The sequence below is a fragment of the Larimichthys crocea genome, chromosome III (assembly GCF_000972845.2).
Source record: "Larimichthys crocea isolate SSNF chromosome III, L_crocea_2.0, whole genome shotgun sequence".
In the NCBI taxonomy this organism is placed as follows: Eukaryota; Metazoa; Chordata; class Actinopteri; family Sciaenidae; genus Larimichthys; species Larimichthys crocea.
In genome coordinates, this window is record NC_040013.1 from 10,857,761 (window position 1) to 10,880,232 (window position 22,472).

General features: G+C 38.8%; 2 protein-coding genes and 1 long non-coding RNA gene across 6 annotated transcripts; 1 reads left to right on the top strand and 2 right to left on the bottom strand.

Moving 5' to 3' along the window:
* Positions 1 to 1,295: 1,295 nt before the first annotated feature.
* On the bottom strand, positions 1,296 to 3,871 carry LOC104925499 (uncharacterized). Its single transcript, XR_797179.3, has 4 exons — positions 3,665 to 3,871; positions 3,485 to 3,538; positions 3,269 to 3,319; positions 1,296 to 2,674 (listed from the first exon to the last, which is right to left on the bottom strand). It is a non-coding gene; the product is annotated as an uncharacterized LOC104925499 (long non-coding RNA).
* Positions 3,872 to 6,742: 2,871 nt separating this feature from the next.
* herc4 (HECT and RLD domain containing E3 ubiquitin protein ligase 4) lies at positions 6,743 to 18,911 on the top strand. Of its 4 annotated transcripts, none has more exons than XM_027277697.1 (24): positions 6,744 to 6,930; positions 7,900 to 8,170; positions 8,265 to 8,424; positions 8,569 to 8,645; positions 8,747 to 8,968; positions 9,039 to 9,130; positions 10,517 to 10,647; positions 10,772 to 10,926; positions 11,095 to 11,171; positions 11,767 to 11,891; positions 12,059 to 12,118; positions 12,321 to 12,432; positions 13,536 to 13,725; positions 13,830 to 14,002; positions 14,204 to 14,221; positions 14,314 to 14,412; positions 14,539 to 14,706; positions 15,118 to 15,261; positions 15,513 to 15,679; positions 16,789 to 16,855; positions 16,953 to 17,035; positions 17,229 to 17,412; positions 17,546 to 17,648; positions 17,761 to 18,911. In XM_027277697.1, exons 2-24 carry the CDS (start codon positions 7,945 to 7,947, stop codon positions 17,967 to 17,969), a joined length of 3,042 nt encoding a protein of 1,013 aa, XP_027133498.1. In that variant the 5' UTR covers positions 6,744 to 6,930; positions 7,900 to 7,944; the 3' UTR covers positions 17,970 to 18,911. The 4 variants fall into 4 exon arrangements, 3 of the variants coding, with proteins under 3 accessions (XP_027133498.1, XP_010737416.2, XP_027133497.1); XM_010739114.3 differs by having other exon boundaries at positions 6,745 to 6,930; positions 14,102 to 14,221; positions 17,761 to 18,910; XM_027277696.1 differs by lacking the exon at positions 6,744 to 6,930 and adding an exon at positions 7,247 to 7,756 and having other exon boundaries at positions 14,102 to 14,221; positions 17,761 to 18,910.
* A 49-nt stretch (positions 18,912 to 18,960) lies between these two features.
* cox5b2 (cytochrome c oxidase subunit 5B2) lies at positions 18,961 to 20,368 on the bottom strand. Its single transcript, XM_010739123.3, has 4 exons — positions 20,178 to 20,368; positions 19,491 to 19,561; positions 19,288 to 19,387; positions 18,961 to 19,197 (listed from the first exon to the last, which is right to left on the bottom strand). The coding sequence occupies exons 1-4, from the start codon at positions 20,278 to 20,280 to the stop codon at positions 19,085 to 19,087; spliced, it is 387 nt and encodes a 128-aa protein (XP_010737425.2). The 5' UTR covers positions 20,281 to 20,368; the 3' UTR covers positions 18,961 to 19,084.
* Positions 20,369 to 22,472: the final 2,104 nt, after the last annotated feature.

Below are 22,472 nucleotides of genomic sequence, written 5' to 3' on the forward strand. Positions count from 1 at the left end.
TATTTTATTGCTCATTTGGGACCAGTAAAAGGTTACGGTAGAATGGCTTTAACCCTGAGGAGAGTGTACCACATCACAGCATTTAGCTGGTATGCTTTCATTGTTAAGAGTCTTGCTGCTAAGGATGGAGAGGAGTTACCACCAGGAATCTTTGTTTATGGAGGGCCTTGGAAGTACCTTACTTTTTTGAATGTGGTGAGTACATTAACCATTTTATAATAGTAGTAACACATACATATACAAAAATATCTATTGTGGATATGAAAATGGAGAGAAGTGGAGAACAGTAATGTTTATTTTAATATTTCAGTTATTACAAATGTTATTCTTTGGACTGGCTGCAGTGAATGATCTACAACCTGGGGTAAAGTCAGAGAGTACTCTGAACAGATGTAAAGACTTTCTCTTCTCTGTCTTTGCCTTCCCTGTGGGCATGGTGAGAAAATCCTACTGTGTTTTTATTAATAATTTATAATAAGAAGAAGAATTGTGTGACTAACTCCATGTTCTATGCATTTTGTTTAGTTTGTAGTTCTACTTTTCTGGACAATCTTTGCCTATGACAGAGAATTAGTCTACCCAGCCACTATTGACACCTTCTTCCCTCCTTGGATGAACCATGCTATGGTTTGTAAAATTTGCATTTTCAACAACCTTAAGCCAAAATGTATATAATCCTGATTTGTCTGTCATAAAACATCACACACAATGAGTTATTTCTACACTGTTTTCTCAGCACACATTTGTCTTTCCTGTTTTACTTGGAGAAGTGCTGGTGCAGCCTCACATCTACCCACAGATTAAACACGCGTTGGCAGCTTTAGGAGTTGTGGGCTTGTCTTACTTATCCTGGTAAGTGTTTAGTCAGCATATGCAATAGAATCATGACAAAACATTTCCAAACTTTAATGGGCATATAGTTAAAACACAAATATTACAGCATTTTAACATTAACATTGAATCTTTCTCAATTTAATATACTTCATTGTAAGTTGAATCTTTTATACAATGACTTAATGTGGCTAAAAAATGTCTGTGTTCATAGTGTAACTAGTTCAGACTGGTCCAGTGCAGCAGCATTTATCAGTTCATAAGGCAAACAGCTTGAGGGGTAAAAGCTCTAATAGTTCTGGCTCACCTACTGTACTGCAGATTAAAGGTCCTCATGTGTCTGATTTTTTTAACATACTGTTAAACTTTCGGTGGGTGGAAACCAGTAAATATTTGCATAAGACATCTAAGATCTTTGAGACAAGACAGTACTTGATCTAACACAGTGACACAAAAGAATTTTATCTTTCTCACTAAACATGTTCTGCAGGATCATATGGGTGTATTTGTCAGCTGGGATTTGGGTGTATCCCCTTCTTGGGCACTTCAGCACTGCAGGTCTGGTGGGCTTCTTCTTTTTCAACATGACAGTGGTGACCTTGCTCTATGTGCTAGGGGACAAGCTCAACACCCACGTCTGGAGTAAGAGATATTGTGTTTACCACTGGAGACAAACAATAGATTACATATCAATTGACTCTAACATCTTTCTTTGTCTGTCTACCTCTCTCTGTCTCGTCTCCTTTAGGTAAAGACATGAACAAGTGGACAGCAGTAGCAAAGTAGCATTATTCAACCTTTCTGCCACATGAAAATTGTCCTTTAAAGCAAGACTGTGTAACTTCTGAATCTCTTACAATTGAAAAGTTGAATTTATAAGCAATAAAATGCACCATTGCTCAGTGAAATACACTCAGGGGTTTTGTTGCTACAGCCTATGTTTGTCTGGTATGACCAGTAGCTCGTGATGGCTAATGTTAGTTAAAGTTAGTAAAACTTAAACTAAACGTTGCTGTGTGATGCACATGACTGCGTAAACAGTAAAGCAAATTTTAGCATTTAGCTGAAAGCATTATTTCTTTATAAAGAACAGTAGCCATTAAGTAGAAGTTAGTCTCGGCTGCTCTCTGTACTGAAACTGCCTCAGGCAGCTAAATTGTGTAACGCGTACACGTGTAATGTAAATGTTGTAAATGTCTGAGTTCAGTTTTACAGTTAAACAGGGATATTTAACATTAGACAACATTTGAATAATGTATTTTAAACATCGAAACAAGCCTAATAAAGAAAGTGCCACTGAGCACTGTGCCAAAAGAGCACAAGTAACCCTTTTGCTTTTATATTTTCATTTTCCGCATTTCCTGATTTTCCACATATTCACATATTTCAAATAATAGTCCCACATTTAGGCAATAAATAAAGCAGTCAGAATCCTACATCAAATTGATCACATCCACAATGAGCACAGGTGAGTTCCCCTCTATGTAAACAGGAGGTTATACCTAATTCATTGCCAATATCATTTTTGAAATGAATAAAGTAAATCTTTCCATTAATCATGGAACATCTGGAGGGGTTACAAAAATAACTTGACTTGTGGCAATCCAAAACACAGTGGTGAAGATCCTTGATTTGATGTCATCACAAATCTATGGGTAAAAACCAGAAACCGTTGTTTCTTGGTCATTAGTTACAGTAAGTGTAGATGTTTTTTTTTTAAAGATCAGCCACCACGCAGATCTCTGTAGCCTTTAAGATGTTGGAGGTAGTTTGGATCTGCATCCACCAATCCAGCTGAAAGGATCTTGGCCAATAAATGGAAATCTTCTTCACTCAGGTCCTTCTGTTGAGGTAGATGTAAAATATTTCATAACAATTATTATTATTATAGTTTAGAGCAGGCATGTCCAAAGTCCAGCCCAGGTAGCCAATCACAGCCCACTGTCAGATTTAATGCGGCCCTCAGCTTCATTTTTATAATATATTATTTATGGCCTGCTAGGATTGTCAGATACTATATGGCTGGAAGATTTGGCTTTTTTGGTTGACATAATGAAACATTTCAATGCGCTAAACATGAACCTCTAAGGACATAACTGTTGGTATTGTGTACCTGTAGATGTGACAAAATATTATTTTCTGCATGATCTTGTTAAAGAGAAGAGCAAGAATGATATGTTTTAAACTTAAATGTTAACAGACTTTGCATTGCTCATAATAAGTCATCTTTAGAATGAACATGAGGTTAAGATTTGTATCAACTTCATACAAACTTTTTGCATTTATATGTAACTTTTATTGTTTTTCATTTTTAAAATGTTAGTATTGGCCAAAGTTTGGAAAGAAGAGAACCCTCTTTAAAAGCAGTTTGGACACCCCTGGTTTAGAGTATAGATATTATTATACTTCCAGCATATAACTTTGGATAATTACTCACCTTCTTGTTGTTTGTAGAAGATTCAGGTGGTTGCGACTGAGATTTATTTCCCTGTTAAAGAAAATCACACTTTATTTCCTTCTTCCTTCAATGCTAGTTACTTTCTCTAGCATCTGTGAACATCAGTTGAATGTTGTATCTGTTCTCTAAAGTTTGATTAATGTACAAGTTTATGTACATTTATGCACAAGAGAAACACTGTAAATCTTTGCTCACCTCTTTGAGTCCTTTTGAAAAGCACATTATGACGAACAGAAGGCCAACAACGATCTACGTGTTTCAAGAAAACACCAGTCAACATTACATACTGTACATCATGGTCCTCATTTGACAAAAACGTTGATTAGTTGATACTGTTTAAAGAAATTCAAATTAAATATATAAAGTTTTACTTACTCCCAGTAAGTGCAACATGTGTGTTTCTTTTAGTTCTGTCCTGTGTGTCCTGATTCGCACTTGTGGTAAAATAAGCTCTTCTTTCTCTGAGACATCAGACCACACAAGTCACAAGTGGAAAACACCTATGAAGAACCAGCTATACAGGACATGCTGCATTTCAAGCGAAACTACACCTAAAAGATGTTAATCAGACGAATGTGCTCTTACGCAAAATGGGCTATTGTTATGGAAAAAGGGCTATCATTAACTTCCAGTGGTAACGCAGTTTCCTGTTTGGAATATTTATTTTTCACCTGCAACTAACAATACAAGAGAAGCGTCAAGGCTGTCCCGTGATCTATGAGTTGACATTTTAATGCTAGATTGAGAAACACTTGTAAAAGTGTCACCACCTCCATTTACACCAAACAAGCATCATGTTCTGACGTACATACAGAGCACAATACAACCATTTCTATTTTTAAAGCAGTTAAAGTTATTGACGTCAAAATGTTGTGAACTGTAACATACTGTATAACCACAAATCTGTGTTGTGAAACATTTTTTGATTTACTAATTTACTCATTAAGTTTTCTAAAAGCAACAGGAGTTAAATGTACCTAGGTAAATATATACATACATTTGCAATACTTGACTGTGGTTTTGAGGTACTTGTACTTTATGAGTACTTTTATTTTGTCACCTTCTACTTTTACTCCATACTTTTAAGTATATTTATTCCACTACATTTGTCTTGCAGGCTACAGTTACTTAGCACACTTTTAACACAAAATAAAATACAACTATAAATAAAATATACTTTAAAACTACATAACATTATAAAAAGCACTGAAATTTAACATCTTGACATGCTGCTTTCATGTAATAGACTATATTGATACCATAATACCTCAATCAACAAACTAAAACAGTAACATTCCCAGGGACATGTTTCAGCATTATAGGTATGTTTACTTTTGATACATTAAGAACAATGTTGATGACACTTCTGTACATTTACTTAAGTAATGTTTTTATTCATAATGGAGTATTGTTAATTGTTGTATTGCTACTTCTAATTATGTTAAAGTGTAACTAAACCCTCAAACCAGTAGCGTTATTGTTTGATTCAGGTCCTAACCTTGACATGTTCTCCTTGTGTCAATGTTGGTTCTCGCCAATATTCTGGTCTCCTCCCAAAGACATGCAGGTTTATTGGTGTCTTTGAACTTCCCATGGGGGTGAATGTGAGTATTAATGTCTATATGTGTCAGCCTTCTAAAGAAGTGGTGACTGGTCCAAGGTGTAGCCCAGTGTCTAGCTACTATGTTCAAGCTATGCATAGTTTGAAACCGAAGTATTGCATTTGAGTTTTGTTATTGGTTGATTTTGGAGACAGGTGATGTGGTGACAGGTTTAATCACTAACAAACTCCTCCTTTACCAGCTGTATTCCGGCTACACTGAATGGTGGTCAGTCTGTCCTTAGCTATAAGGCGGCAGACCTGTAATGATTTTCATCTGCTGCATTTTCTAAATTTTCTGGGAGAGAGGGAGCTGACAGAATTTGGGGGTTTAAATACTTTAAAGATGTGAATATCTTTTTCCATCACTGTGAATCACCTACTGTGGCAGGGGTGTGCTATATTATTATTTATATATTTCTCTGTAGCCAAGCTAGTCAATATAGCTGGTCTGAAATGTGCAAATGTGTACAACATTGCAAGCACTAAATGTGCGAGTGAGTGAGTTTATTTGTGTATACATTCCACCAGAGGGAGACAAACACATGATCTTGTTTGTTACATATTAGTTTCACTGACTGTGTTTGAAAAAGGTTAATAGGGGCCAGCTGGTAAGTTCCAGATCCTTCCAGAACACCAATAATTACATAAGTAGAACAAAATATTAATAGAATATTTTCTAGAATAATTAATAGAAATACAGCCCAGTGTTCTGTGCTGTATTTCATATATTATACATTTTGAATTTGAGATAGTTAAAAACTATCACTGAAAGCTTTACCAACTTTATGTACAGTGTGTACACCTATTGTATATCGTCTTGCACCTTCCACTTTTTAATAGTACTGAACTCCTTTCATACACTTGAATTATAATGTTCTTACAGTCAATTTTTGAACTTAACTACTCTTTGGTGCCTTTATATATTTGAATACAGTCTTATGGTATGCACGTAGCATAGGTTTTCTTAATATATTGTAATTTATTTCGTAAGTATATTTTATAGACATGGTTGATAACAATCCGAACACCCTTGCACTTTCACTTTCCAGTTTGCTTTTAGTTACACACCATATATATCATTACCTGTATATATCATATATGTATGTGTATACATATATTTAAAATGTTTGTATGTATGTTTTTATAGCGACAAGACGCATGCGCATGTGCCACCCCCCCAAAACCGTTGACAGTCTAGAACATTGTGGATGAGTCTCTACATTTTTTCACCGTCGTAAAGTAAAGTCCATGTACAAGCAGCAACACTTCCGAATAAATGAGCACACCTTCAAATTAAAGGTCACTGCTTCTACACTTTGGCTACACTACATGCATATTACACGTCCAGGCAGTACTCTTAGTATGTACTGCAAACGGAATACATAGATGCACTCTATTAATATATATCTATATAGATAGATAGATAGATAGATAGATAGATAGATAGATAGATAGATAGATAGATAATCAACCTGGGATAAATCTAAATATGTACAGAGGAATTAAAAAAAATGTGCAGAGGAGTTAAACTTTAAGAGTTAAAAAATGTGCAGGGGAATTAAACATTTGCATAAAAAATAAATATAGAACTGTGTTAAAAAGTTAACTCGTGCTAAACATCTATACAAAAACTACATAAAAGTTGAAAGTAACTACTGAGTTTTGTAATATTGTCTGTGTGTCTTGTGTCTGTTTTGGTTTGAAAAATAGATTTTTAATCTCAATGGGACCTTTCCTGGTTAAATAAAGGTTTAATAAAAATAAAATAATAAACACTTTAGCTATAGATGACAATAAATCGAGTTTTACTTTGAAAGGAACAACCGGATATTGAGAGTGCAGTACTGCTGACTCGATGTTTTTTTTTTTTTTAACGGCACCGTACAGCAGTTGTTGACAGAGTAGAGGGACTGGGCAGGAATTTCTTTACAACTAGCTGATAGTTTGCTTTCAGTATTAAATATTGGAGATGTGCTGATGTGTGCGTTCTCCACAGTCGCATCTGTCGGCGAGCCAAACACTGGAGGACAGTAACACGGTCAGACCTGGCGGCTTGGAAAGATTTGCTATGTTTATTTTAACGTTATAGAAAATGTCGACATGGTTGTAACTTGTTAACTGCTTTCGTGAAACGTGACAGGGTCATATTTATTGAAGTTAAACTTGCAGCCAGCTCACTGAATGAACTCTGAGTTAACTACGCTGTGTTGTGACTAACATTAGCTTGCTAACACTTTGAGTGTATTGATGTCGCCACGTGCCGGACGCGTTTCTAAAACATGTTTCTTTAACGTTAAACCTTTAGCCGCCGTTGTTAACTGTAAAACTGTTATGGTAAGTAATGCCATATTAACTTGGTCAAGTTGCATTAGTCATGACTGATCTGCCTCGCTTGTAATCATCACGATAGAGTAACGTCAAGCGACATGCTAGCTGTCTTCATTCGCGGTCTTCCAGACAGACAATAATACTACTTCCGGTTTTAATTATTCATAAATCCCAAAATAAACATGGATTTTATAAAATGTATTTATTTATTTTTATGACAGCGGTCTTCAACGTGAGCTCTTAGTTGCTGGATGAATCTCGTTAAATGGAAATATTATCAATACATTTATTCAATCCTGTTTAATCGTGTGTTTTATTTTGGAAATCCAGACGCCCAAAACGGAAGTGCTTTCATTTGATGATTTCAGCTAACACACCTCATCCACCACCGTTAATTTAACTCTAGCTTACTTGGCTAATCTGTTTACATGTCACTTAGCCAGCCACGAGTTCGCTATATCTGTATCCGGTTATAAATATCATTAAATCCTAAATACGGCGATGACACGTGTTCGCGTCTGTTTCACGTAGCGTTGGTAATGTTGTTCAGCCATAACGTTGACATTTGGCTACCTTGCTAGGTGATACCAGCTGAAGAGTGTCTTGCAGCCTGAACTATGGGTGTCTGAATGAGCTCCGTGAGGTTATTTTAGCCGAGGTGTCTCTCTCGTTTTCACAGAGACGGGGATCCTGCTGGCGTGGATAGCCAAAGGGGAGAGCTACAATGCTGTGCTGGGGAAATGCCTCCTACGGACAGCTAGGCATGGGTGGGATTGATGAGGAGATTGTAGTCGAGCCACGAAGATGTGAATTCTTCCACGGGAAGCAAGTGTGTGATGTGGGGTGTGGCCACAGACACACAGCCTTCCTGCTGGAGGATGGGACAGTGTACACCTGTGGCTGCAATGACCTCGGGCAGCTGGGACATGAGAAGAGCAGAAAGAAACCAGGTAAGTGAGTAAAAAAAAAAAAAAAAAATTATGGTTGTTTTATGATAATGAACATGACATGAACATTTGTCTTTGTCTCTTTGTCTTCCATTAGAACAGGTTGTGGCTCTGGATGCACAGATCATCATGGCGGTGTCATGCGGGGCGTCCCACACACTGGCCCTGAATGACAAAGGGCAGGTTTTCTCATGGGGTCTGGGCTCAGATGGGCAGCTGGGCCTCAATAACTTTGAAGAATGTGTTCGTGTGCCTCGGTAAATGAATCAGTATTTTAATACCGAGTTGCATGTTTGTTCTGTGTGGCATACCAGCATATGTTTATGGTCTGAATAAATGTAACTTTCTTAATTATGATTCAGTTCAACGTGCTTATTTCTCTCTCCCTGTAAAAATGACAGAAACATCAAGAGTTTGTCAGATGTACAAATTGCTCAGGTAGCCTGTGGGTATTGGCATTCACATGCACTTTCAAGAGGTGAGTATGGTTTGTACCCACACATTGCACATCAGTTCATCCAGCTTATTATATTTTCCACATGTTAAGACATTTTATGTTATGTCTATTTATTTTCGTAGGGGGCCAAGTCTTCTCCTGGGGCCAGAATCGGTATGGACAACTCGGGCTGGGAATACATGGACAGAGCATTTCCACACCCCAAATCATTCAGTCTCTGCAGGGCATTCCTTTTGCTCAGATATCAGCAGGTGGTGCTCACAGTTTTGCCCTCACTCTCTCAGGAGCAGTGTTTGGTTGGGGGCGCAACAAGTTTGGTCAGCTGGGTCTCAATGACAGCAATGGTGGGTGGTCAAAATGCTGTCTGTGAGAATTTAAGCCCCCAACTCAGACTAACTATCAGGTCTTTTTCAGATCGGTCTTTCCCAGCCCTGCTGAAGTCCCTTAGATCGCAGAGAGTGATTTACGTCTCCTGTGGAGAAGATCACACAGCAGCATTAACCAAGTTAAGTTATATACTATTTGGTAATGTGACAGGCACTGTTGCATGTGGAAGACCTTGATTTGAATCTATGGTTACCTTAAATCAAAGTAGTGTGTGATTAATGGTGCATCAAGAAGCCGTGTTTTTAGAACAGCTAAGGGCCGTTGTTAGCCTGAAACCCCCTTAGCTGTTCTAAAATTGCTATAAATCACAACCCCATGTGCATTGCAGGTTTTCAGCGACATTTAGCAGAAATGTTGCCAAGCAACACACAAACGCACCAGCTCACAAACACAGTGGAAAGCATGCTAAAAAAAGTGGTAATTATTAACATTTATCTGTATATCGCCATTAATTGTGAAGTAGTGTTCAGTGATGTTAGCACTTCTCTTTGCGGTGCATACGCTGTGACAGAAGCAAAGACATTGCTACAGAATCTTCTCTTGTTGTAGTTTGGGCTCCAGTTGGATTACAGGACAATTCACATTCATGCCCTGTCACTCACATGATATCTCCTGCCTCTAGGCAAGCATCGGAGTAGCGTAGACTGCAAGTTAGCTGGTTTTGAAAGGTCACCACAGATTGTTGGTGTAGTTTGTGCGCTTTGTATGGAAATGAAAGACTGGAGGATTGATGAGAGGTATTTCTCCAATGAACCCACAAGATAAACCTATATATAAATCCCCTCTACGCTCTCTATGTTTCTCGCACCGGCATCTTTATGTTTTTTTGTACATTCTCACTTACTCCATCCAGTAAATTAAAATAACAACAAAATCTGACATTTAGCATTGGATTTTGTTTGGTACAGTAATACTGATGTAATGTGGTCAAAGGTGTGTGTTTATCGGGTATTTTACGATGGGTTCAAATTCGGCTCAGCCAATCATAATCAAGGACCTGAACTATCTGTTTTATAATCATTGTTTTACAGCCCCTTTTACAGCTTTATTTACATAATTTTGTGTGACTATATTTCATTGGTCAGCCTTATTGCTAAGAGGTCACTGGGTTCACAGGGACACTTTAGTTAACTTTGTCTTACAATGAAGTCTTCAGGGTTTTGCAGATTCAACCTGTCAGGCCATTCTGAAAGTTAGATATGATTATTGTTGTTGTAGCAAAATATTAATTTGAAATTTGTTGGTTAGTTGTTTGGTCTGCAGTAACATTCAGTTGTGTGCTTAAGTTATTGAAGAGGATCTCTGCCTTCAGACTTGCAGGTTACAGTATGAGGGAGCTGGCTGTTTCTTATTAAAAAGTAACTGGATTGAAATCACTAGCATGATTGCATCCTGCATTCATTCTCAGCCTTTCCCAGCCCTGTGGTGTCTGCTGCTTTCATGTTGACCTTGCAGTACTCCTGTCCTTGGAAACGTCAGAACAACTGGTGTTGCTGATCTTACAGGAAGGAGGTGTGTTTACATTTGGAGCTGGTGGATACGGACAACTTGGACACAATTCTACAAACCATGAAATCAACCCTAGGAAAGTGTTTGAGCTCATGGGAAACGTAGTTACACAGATTTCATGTGGAAGGTAAAATTGACTGTGTGTGTTTTTACACATATTTTCTCAAACATGCATTATATATACTAAATCCTTTTTTGTGTATTGACTCAAGGGCAAGTAAACACTTTTCAAATTACTGTGCAATTCTAAGGCAGCATACGTTGGCTTTCTCACCCTCTTCTGGAAAGATGTACTCATTTGGGCTTGGTGGTAACGGGCAGCTGGGTACTCGCTCCACTTGCAACAGAAAAAGCCCCGCCCCTGTCAAGGGACCCTTCATAGCCTCCAATAATCCATCAGATATAGGTGAGACACAGTAATTAAGCCTCAAAGCCATTTGATATTATGTTAATATAAAAATTATTACTTGATAGAGCTTCAAGATGACATGTTGTGCTTTTCCTCTTACGGGAGGTTATTCTAACCTCTTTATTCAACCGTATATTTACTTGCTTTCATTACATCACACTGTAGACTCGGAGGAGTGCTGTTGTGTCAAGAAGATTTATGCCGGAGGAGACCAGAGCTTTGCACACTATGTCACTGCCAATGTAAGTTGTCATCCATAAAGGGGCTTCTTACATTATTAGGCCTATCACTGAGGCTTCTTATTTCAAGAATTATATCTCTTAACGAGTAATAAAACGATTGGTAACAAAACCGTTTAACAACTATATTTCAGTGTTAATATGGCAGAATATTGTTTAACAGTAGAGGGAATGTAACTTCTAATACAAAATAAGGGAGACTGCTTCACCTCTTTATCCTCCACGGTCGATACATGTTGGTCACATTTTTAATCATGTGTATAAATGTTATATAGGTGTTTGTTGTACTACTCTTAAACAGTTGTTGTTCTCTCTCTCTAGTATAGCACTGTTTACCTTTAAGACAGAAGCACCTACTTCTTTATGATTTATTTTGAATCATACAAAATACATTTAAATAGCACTTCTGTTTAGTTTTAAAAGCGGGAGACCTCAAATGTCTCATGATGCTACATGTTTGCAGTGACCACTTTGATTTTGCACATTTAAAACCGTGATTTCTCTGCTTTTGCCTCTCCTTAACTTAAACTGACATGGGTTCATACTTTTCATTGAATCCTTTTTTAAACTTGCATTTTTGTTGTTGTTGTGGTTGTAGAAGCTCCAGAACATAGATGACGTGAGGCTACAAGACCCCCACAGAATCATTTGCACCTTAAATGAGAACATCATACAAAAATGGTTGAATCACTCACCAGGAAGACTTCCACTAGAAATTTCCAAGTAAAGTCCTCTCTTCTCAAGAACCTTGATTGACCACATTACTGGTGTTCTTGCTAGTTTTAGTTTATTGTTGACATGTGTTTTCAAATTGGTTGTGTAAGTTCTTTATGGAGATTTGCTTGTGAAAAGTAGTCAGACTAATTAAACACCTTTTATGATTCCTTTAGTGAGATTGACCTCGTGTTCTCCTCAGCAAGCTGCCTCAATGGATCTTTTCTGTCAACGAGGTAATGACATTAAAGATGAAGTCCATTTTCATCTACAGTCTGGTCCTAAAGTCTTAATTCATTATTATCAAATCCAAGGTATTTTCTTCACCGATTTGATCATTCTTATTCACATACCATTTACAACTGATATACTTTTTGGAATGCTAATTATACGTCTTGTCTATATATGTCTTTTAGTAACTGCCTGTTATTTACACAGTCATCCAGATCACTACAGTACCAGCAGCAAATGTTCAGGGGTGGATATGAACACAGCTCGCCTCCTGTTTCACAGAGTGGTCCAACAAGATCACCCTGAGGTCACTCAGCAGGTCAGTGGTCACAAAGAAATGCTGTCATTGGTAAACCACATCCATGTAATATATAACTTGTTTATTGCAAAAATGTCATGGACTTGTATTGATATTTCTCATGTTTTACATTAGTATATTACAGTTGCTGTAAATGTACGCAACATTTCACCTGCACAAATTCCTCTTGCAGTGGCAGCAGTGTCTTCTTTGGGTGTAGACTGAATTTGTCGCTGTATGTCTCGCTGGCTTTGACAAGGAACTATTTTTCTTGAACCCCCCACCGCCAAGAACAGCTCCACACAATTTTCAGAAAGAAAATTAGTTTCAGCGTCACTTTCTGCAAACCAATATTCCATAGTCTTTTCAACAGTCTGGCTGAACTGGATTTACATGATCTACAAGATCTTAAATGAGCAGTAGGATTTAGATTTGCATATACCGGTAACTGTCAGTGTGCCTCATTGTGGCATCTTCTCTATCATGCATTGTCACATATGTACACATATATTTACTTGTACAGATGTGATTAATAAGTAACTAAACCTTAAGGTACATAACACATTTAATAAAGTCTGCACAATCTGAAATCTCAGCATGTTTCAGTCCTCTTTTCTAAACCCACTGAAACTACTGTGCAACGCTTATTTCTATCTTGATTATACCCTGGGCTCAAGACGAAGGTGGAACTGCATCAGTGATATTTCTCCCATTGATGTCCATTGCTAATGCAAAAACATTTTATTGCAGCTTTAATTAGATTATATAGCCAAGAGTATTGTAAACTGCAAACTGTAAACTTAAACTGCTAATAATGTCAAATTTCATAATAGCATATAAAAATAGATGTTAACTTCCAGGCTTTATGAGGGCCCTCCCAATGTTGGGACCATGAGTACTTAGACTATTTCCATCACTGTGATTCCCCTTATAACTGTCCTCAATTGCACGTTATTACTGTATTGCTTTAAATGATTTGTCTCAAGTCGAGTCACCATAAACACCATGCGCTACCTCAAACTTATCTAATTATATTCTTATATTATAGACTCAGGAGATGCATAATTTAGGGATTTTTTCATTGATCATAACAAATCTACTGTATATACTTTGGTCTCCCTCAGATTGCTGCCAGCCTGGAGAAGCACCTAATTCCCAGACTAAACAACTCTCCTCCAGACATTGAAGCTCTGAGACTCTACCTCACTCTGCCAGAATGCCCTCTCTTCAGTGACCGAAATAATTATGTGACCATCACCATCCCGTTTGCCAAATTACTACTCAACATGAAAGAGGCTCCACTGAAGGTTTTAGGTAGGATGAATGTCTTTTGGTGCTTTATGCCAGACATGATTAAAACATTTGTCTGACATTTATTTATTTATTTATTTCCACAAAAATTTTTGTATTTGTATCAGGAAACTGGTGGTCTACGTTGGAGCCCACAGTCTTCCAGCGGCTGGTTGAATTGTACAAGGAAGTGGTGGTGTATCTGCTTCAGATGCACAAGATGGGCATTCCTTCAGTAGAGCAGAGAATTTTCACCTGTTTTCTGGACACATCCCTCAGACTCCTGGAGATCCTGCACATGGTGAGAAATGAAAATACTCCATCCACACCGGCTGTCATAGAGTACATAATACAGCCCCTTGAAAAACTGTTGATAACATCCATTTTCCTGTCACTTCAGGTGAGTGAGAGAGCGGGGCACATCATTCAGTATGATAAATTTTACATCCATGAGTTGGATGACCTGATAGACATCAGAAATGACTATGTCACGTGGATTCAGAGGCAAATGTACCCAATGGTGAGTCTAGTTTTGATGTCAGTTCACATCATTACATTTGTCTATATTTAGATGTCCATATAAACCATTTGTTTATGCCTCTGTGTCCTCAGGGTCATGATGGTGGGGTGACTCTGTGCAGGTATCCCTTTGTATTTGATGCCCAAGCAAAGACGACACTGCTTCAGACTGATGCTGTCATACAGATGCAGGTGATGTACAGTGAATCACTTACTGTATGAAGGTTCCTTCCTCTGTTGGTTTTATAATAGAGAACCATACACCATTGTGTTTATTACATATATTAATGTGTCATCATTCCCTTGTTATATTGATAGATGGCAGTGGACCAGGCACAGATGCAAAACTTCAGCTCCATGTTCATGCCAGCAGTGGAATCTGTCAACCCGTGCCTCATCCTCATCGTCCGGAGGGAAAATATCGTTGGAGACACCATGGAAGTCCTCAGGAAGTCCAAGAATGTTGACTACAAGAAACCACTTAAGGTAAAAGCTGTGATAATCAATATTTTTATATTAACAATGGATCAAATGACAGAAGTGAAAGTGTGTGAATGTGAGAGGTGTACTCTGACTGCAGTTCCCTTCAGCTCTACATTCAGCATGTTGTTTTGGTGTTACAGCCCCAGACTTCATGGTTTTGTTTTTTAAGAACCCTGCCCAGCACCATCCAACTCACAGGAAATGAGTGACTTGATAGTAAACACAAATAGTGGAGTAATAAGCTGCTAAAGAGACAGATGTTGCCATAATGGAGCCTGTTTGTATTGTACTTATTTCTGTATTTTTGTCTTATCAACTCTATAAGGTGTATTGTAAGGTGTTTGTATAATTAAAGTGCTTTTAAAGACGTATAAAATACTGCCGTTGTTCTAATGTTTGCAACTTTAATGCTAGGTGATTTTTGTGGGAGAGGAGGCAGTCGATGCCGGAGGCGTGAGAAAGGAGTTCTTCCTCCTGATCATGAAAGAGTTGCTGGATCCCAAATATGGGATGTTTCGTTACTACGAGGAGTCCAGGCTCATCTGGTTTTCAAACAAGGTAATGAAAATGTAATTCACCTATGTTTGCTCATGTTGCTCAAATATCACTGTCTTTATTTAAGCGCACTCTAAAACACCCTCAATAATGAGGACACTGAAGTTGTCGTATTTGTTGATGCCATCCTGTTTATAGTAAACCCAGCATGGTCTGAATCTGAAATGAGAAACATAAATAAGGTATTTTCCTGTAGATTATTCATAGGCAAACATCCTATCATATCTTGTTTTTTCAATGACTGTCCCTTGCAGACCTTTGAGGACATTGACTTGTTCAACCTCATCGGAGTCATCTGTGGTCTGGCCATCTACAATATCACTATAGTGGAGCTCCACTTCCCTGTGGCCCTTTACAAGAAGCTCCTGAAGAGGAAACCAACGCTAGATGATCTGAAAGAGCTAATGCCAGATGTGGGAAGGTCAGATCAAGACGTTAGTTCACATGTTAGTTTTGGTCTAACCCTTTAGTCGTACAATCACATAAATAAACTAACTAAGAGGGAGCAGTAGACACAACCTCTGTGTTTTGAAAGTTAAAATGATGCAAGCGATAAACAGCAGCTATTTTCAGTTAAACAAAAAGGATCTTGCTCTTAAACAATAAGGTCTGTCTCTGTAGGGATCCATTTTCTGTTTTCCCTGAAAGATTAAGTTGCATTAGAGGTCTTCATAGGTCCCAAAATATATAACCCCAAAAGACCCGGAAATGTTCTACCTGGAACACATAAGGATACATCTTTCTTCCCAAGAGAGTTTGCAAAATACATCCAGGTTTTCTGTTATTGCTCTCCTGCTGATTGAAACAGCATGGCCACACTTTATTTCAAGTCTATTTGCTGCCACAGTGACAGATGACAAATACGTCATTTAGAGTCAGCTCTGCAGTTTTGTTGCAGTAGCACAAAATAGATCATTTAAGACTACTACTTTTATATAAAATCAACTATAATAACAATTGCTTGCTCTCTGTCATGGCATTACGAATTTGCTACTATCTGTGCTTTCAGAGATTAATCTGACCTCTTCTGTCTGACTCTTCCTGAGCTGGGGCACTCTGCTCTTGCAGAACATTTGGTACCACCTTGTGGCCACAGATGCATTTTATTATACACAGACACAGCACTTCTGTCATGTTCAGCGCTGTCTGATAGCAGCCAGATCTTCTCGGATCCACTCTAGTATTACACATAATGTTAAATCGACCGGAGACCTGCGGTAATAAAACAGGAGCTGACCTGAACTCAGTTGACTATATATAACATGGATCCATCTATGTTGCAGTTTTGTGGCTGCCTGCTGAAGCAGTCTACTGGACGAACTTCCAAACTTTTAAAGGCTATTAACGAGGAATAGATTTCAAAATATCAGAATCAGGCTTTAACTTCACCCCATCTAAAATTAAATGTTTTAATGCTGCAGTTTTATTACCCAACAGACTGCTTATTTAAAAAATTCCTGTCAACAAATATCTGTTTTAAAAACAAATGGTGTTGTAAAATATGCTTATTTCTGTCTACTCTTGAACTAGGAGTCTGCAGCTGTTACTGGACTACACAGAAGATGATCTTGAAGACACCTTCTGCTTGAACTTCACAGTAAGATGATTGTCTCTGTGGAGCATGAAGAGTAAAATAAACAATTGTAATAACTATATGTCATATTGTAAAATCTAAAAACGTGTTGTTTTTTCAGATCACAGAGGAAAACTATGGTGCCACAGAGGTCTTGGAACTAGTACCTAACGGAGAAGACATCAATGTCAATAAATCAAACAGGTAAAACTTTCTCGTTTTAACCGGTTAACCAATAGCAGATGTTTGAATAAATAGTTTGACATTTTTTGGAAATATGGTTATTCTCTTACCTACCAAGAGTTAGACAAAAAGTTGAAAACCTGTCTAATGTCTGTATGATGTGAAGCTGGGGTCGGCAGCCAGTTAACTTTACATGTTATTGTTCTCCCTATAGGCAGGACTTTGTCAATGCATACGTAGACTACGTCTTCAACACGTCAGTGGCCCCACTGTTTGAGTGCTTCTATGCAGGCTTCCACAAGGTGTGCGGTGGAAAAGTTCTTGAGCTGTTCCAGCCAAATGAACTGCAAGCCATGGTCATTGGCAACACCAACTACGACTGGACGGAGCTCCAAAAGGTTTTTTTTATTAATGGAAATATGTCATCTCACCAATCTCAGGAATCTTAAGGCACTTTTCTTATTTTCTAAAATTTGTCAGTCTGCTGAGTAATATTAATGAGTAAAATGTACTTTTGTCTTTACCCTTCAGAGTACTGAATACAAAGGGGAGTACTGGGCGGACCATCCCACCATCAGACTCTTCTGGGAGGTGTTTCACAGCCTTCCTTTAGAGAAGAAAAAACAGTTTCTTTGTAAGTTCTGCCCACCATGCATGACTTATTTCAATAATTCAGATATGCTGTTTTGTTACATACATATTTTGTGCTCTACTGGAAAAGTAAAAACAATGTGCCTTGTCTTTAGTGTTCCTCACGGGAAGTGACCGCATACCCATCTTGGGCATGAAAAGCCTGAAGCTGGTGATCCAGCCCACCAGTGGAGGGGAGCATTACTTACCGGTCGCCCACACCTGCTTCAACCTGCTGGACCTGCCCAAGTACACGAGTATAGAAACACTCCGCGAGAAGCTTCTACAGGCTATAGATCACAATCAAGGCTTTAATCTTGCCTGATACTACACAGAAATGCCTCAAACTCCATGCCTGGATTGTTGGTGGTAACCACATTCCCGGATGTTTAGTTTTGCAGACTTGAAGAATTGAACACTGGGTGGAAAGACGAGGCGGCCATGAGACTAGAAATGACCAAGAGTCAGAGGTCTAGATTTTCATGTTAAACTCAACATTGATTTTCCTTTTTTTTTTTTTTTTTTTTCTCCATGCTATCACAGCACTTGATACACCATTACATGTCTATTCACATTTGATATTGCTCTTGTAGATATGCTTTTATTCATGTTTGGATATGTTATGATGACGCAAACTACCGGTATATATAACACAGGGCATGCATACAGCAACATTAACACCTGTAAAATGTAATGAAATGCAGTGGCACTACCTTTGTGAAGCTTGTAATGTAATAATGAGATGTTTATATTGGTGTGTTTTTTTTTCAAATCAGAAACACCTCAAAATATAATTTATTCAAACACTGTGGCCTCAACATGACCAGATTTAAATCACCACTCTGTGATGGGGTCTTAACAAAAAAACAGTTTAAGCTCCACTAAGGTAGTACATGCTGCATGGCCACTGCAGTGAATCACACTATTTTCCAGGAGTTAATGGTGTTGTATCCACCCCCTGTGCATTAAATGTTTCAACCAAGACAATGTAAACTAAATTGCTTTATGTTTGACATAAGTTCTGTTGTAACATTTGATTGAGAGCAGTGTGAAGCATTTGCTTTAGATCCAGGGTGGATTTTCTTGGCTGTATGCCTTAAACAATCCACAAATAAAAAAGTACAGCCACTGAAATAAATGTGAGTTATCTTGGGGTCAGGGGGATAAAACCCTGTGCTGTTGTTCAAGGCATTTATAAGTGTGGTCTTCTGGATCACTGGTTAGTAGGTGGTCACACTTCATCATTTATCACAGTTTGGAAGTTGATCTGCTCCCTACTTAAAAATCTAACAAAGATTTCTATCGAGACAGTTCAGTTCAGGTTTACATTTTAATGATAAACTGTACATGTTAAATGATATGCACACATTGGAGTATATGCCCATGGAGGTGGCAACGACAGATGTTTGTGTTGTCCCAGAGATTGTGTTAAATTTGGCTTTAATGGGGCAGCTCGTTGTGGACCAACTGATAGTGCGAACCACAGGATGGACAGCGCTGAGCGTCTCCCTCGTGAAGCCAGAACCACACAATGGCAGTGTTGTCTTCTTCACCTGCAGAGAATTATATCATGATTCACTTGGTTTATAATGTTACACATTCATACAGACCACTGGATTTTGCCTTCAATGTACAACACTTACAGAGACAGCCCACCAGCCTCTTGGTTCCAGTGCATGGCACAATGTGAGGCTCTTCCTTGGTGCCGGCATACTTCTTGGGCTTCAGGATACTGTAGGGATCCTGTAATGTTCATTTAAAGAGAATACATGTAAGGTTTTAAGCTTTGTACACATGCATTAGGCATTGTGTCTGTAGTAGTAGTAGTAGTAGTAGTAGTAGTTACCTTTCCACGTTTAAGGGCCTGCAGCGCACGCCGCTCCAGCCCAGTGGCTTGTTCATCATCTGTAGGTATTCCTGAAAAAATAGATGGCAGAGAAGCAAATGATTAATCCTAAATTTAAAACCATGCCATGTGCATATAGCACATGTCAGTCAGGACTGTTAGTCTACTTGGAGTAGAGTGAAACTGCACGTAGACACTGGACGCCACCCACACCAACCTTCTCATGTCCCCTATCAGGATACTGGCACCAAACCAGCAGCCGCCTGCCAGAGGAGGAGGGCTTATCACAGGCCTTTCCGCGAGTTAAAGTCCAAATGACCTTCATTATTTGATTCAGACGCTATTGTCACATTTAGTCGGAACATAGTGACATATCGGTGGTGCATAGCTGTCTCACAGCACACAAAGTGAACATAAATATACATTAAATTAATGCGGATAAACACAAGGTTTCCAAAAATCAGTGTCTGTAATAAAACATCAATGGTGGCTTGCTAACGTCACATTGCAGACCAAGTGTTTAATATGGCGTTTTAGACACCAAACTGCGTCACAACAGTGTCGCTATAATACAACCTGACTACCAGCTCCCTCAATTTAACTTGTATTTATGGCCCATGACAGTTCCGCGTCTACCGTAGTCTGCGTGCTCGTCTGGCCGCCTAAAGTCTTCACTTCGTCGGTTACCTTTCGCCGTGCTCATGGCACGGTGTAACGGTCTGGCCACCACATTGCTCCTCAGCTGCAGCGTTGTTGTGGTACAAGCTCGAAGAAGAAGACGTCCCGCCATGCTGCCCTCACTTTCTGTTACCGAGAACGACCTGACACAACTATCAGCTGGACTGAAATGACCCCGACAGCCGTCTGAGTGACTGACAGCTGGACAGACCAATGAGAGCAAACATGTGGCTGCGCTGACCAATGAAATGGAGCAGGGGGCGTCTGAGGCACAGGTGGTAAATGGTAAATACTGTCAAAAAAATAAAGAAATAAAATAATAAGAAGAAGAAATAATAGACATGTAGTGAAAAATATGTAGTTAAAGTTTGAATTTACGCAAAAAAAACGACAACTTTTATAACTTTGTTCCCTTAAAAACCAGTTTGAAGATGACACTTCTGTACACTTCCTGACACTCTTCCCTGCTTTTGAATAAGTAAATATCACAATTTACATTTCAAAGTTAAAATCACCGTAATTTTATGCACATGAAATTCAATTATTATTAAAGCTATACGTTGTTTAATGTTATATTGTTTTTACTTACCCTTTCATCATCTTGATAAAAGACGTATACACATACACACACTGAGGGAAAGGTAGTAGTATTAGTTAATTTAAGTAAAAGGGATGACAAAACAAGGTAAAAAAAAAAATAATAATAATAATAATAATAATAATAATAAAAAGTAGTATTTAAATGCACTATGATCCCTCTATCATTGGACTATTATTACAAATGCATTACTATGTGTATGCAGCGTATTGTAGATGGAAGTGAGGTCAAGGATAAGTAGTTTGTTTTATAGCAAATAAACATATTTTTATAATAGGCCATCGTTTGTAGGTAAAACATGGGTCTTCAGACTAAGTTGTAGTTCATTGTCAAATGAATGCGATGGGGTACAATCAGTATGAGTAGAAGGTAGTATAAATGAAATACTAAAATAAGCTACAAATACCTAGCCAAATGCACTTTTCCAGTTCCCTGCACTTACACCACCACATAAGACAATGAATACAAAAAGCAAAAACAGTTTCATGCTGCGTTTGTAATAATGTGGTTTTTCAGTTCTGAACATTAGCATGTGTCCGAAGAATGACGAAACAAAACTGAAAAAAAAAAAAATGGAAACTTGAGTTCAAAATACTGCGGTAACACTTCTATCAATCTAGTGCCCGACTACATCGGTTTGTACGGTAAAGCGTGTGAGCGGCTTCATGGTGCCTTCAAGTGCACCTCGGAAACTCAGAAATCAAATAATAATCTCTTTTCTAAGATACATATGCAGATTTAGAAAAGTCATTAAATAACAAATAATTGTTTTCTGCCAACTCCACCTGATTCTTGTTCACTGTCCCCACTCCTTGTGGATGAATTTCAGTTCTTTTCACTGCACCATTTTCTGAAAAAGTGATGCAAATCATACACTGTATGATGAAATGCAGATTAGAAAAGTCATCAAATAAACAAATCAAATTGTTTTCTGATGAGGTCAGAAAGGAACGAGGAAGGTGTCACAAGATAACTTTTGCAGATGATTTGGCACTATATAAATGAATTGAATTGGTAGGCGCAACTTTGGACGGCAACCTTCGCCACTATCCACAGCTGGAGGTGGAGGATCCTGCAGGTTGTAGGCAGAAGCGGAGGTGGAGGGTCGCTGCAGCTTATTGCAAGAACTGCAGTTGGAGGGCTGGGCTTCAGCTGTTTGCAAAAGTGGAGGTGAGGTCGAGGCTCGGGCTACAGGTGGTTGCAAGAATCTGCAGGTGGAGGCGTTGTGCAGGTCATTGGCAGAGGCTGGTGGTGGAAGGTTGGCTATATCTGTTGTCAGAATCTGCAGGTGGAGGGTCTTGCAGGTTCAAGGCTGAGGTGGTAGGTGGATGAAAAGCTACAGCTGGTTGCCAGAGCCTGCAGGTGGAGGAAGCCTGCAGGTTTTCACATAGGCTGGTAGATTAGGGCTGGGCTACAGGTGGTGCCAGATCTGCATTTGGAGGCATCTTGCAGGTTGTAGGCTGAGGCTGGCAGGTGGGGGGGCGGGCTTCAACTATTCGCAAGATCTGCAGTATAGAGGCCCACATCAGGCAGAGCTTGGAGGTCGAGGATCGGGCTACACCGGTTGCCAGAACCTGCAGGTGGAGGCGGCCTTCAGGTTGTAGGCTGAGGCGGGGAGGTCCGCCCTCCCGCCTACCAGCTCTGCCAATAACTGCAGGCCGCATCCACCTGCAGATTCATGCAACAAGCTGTAGCCCGACCCTTGA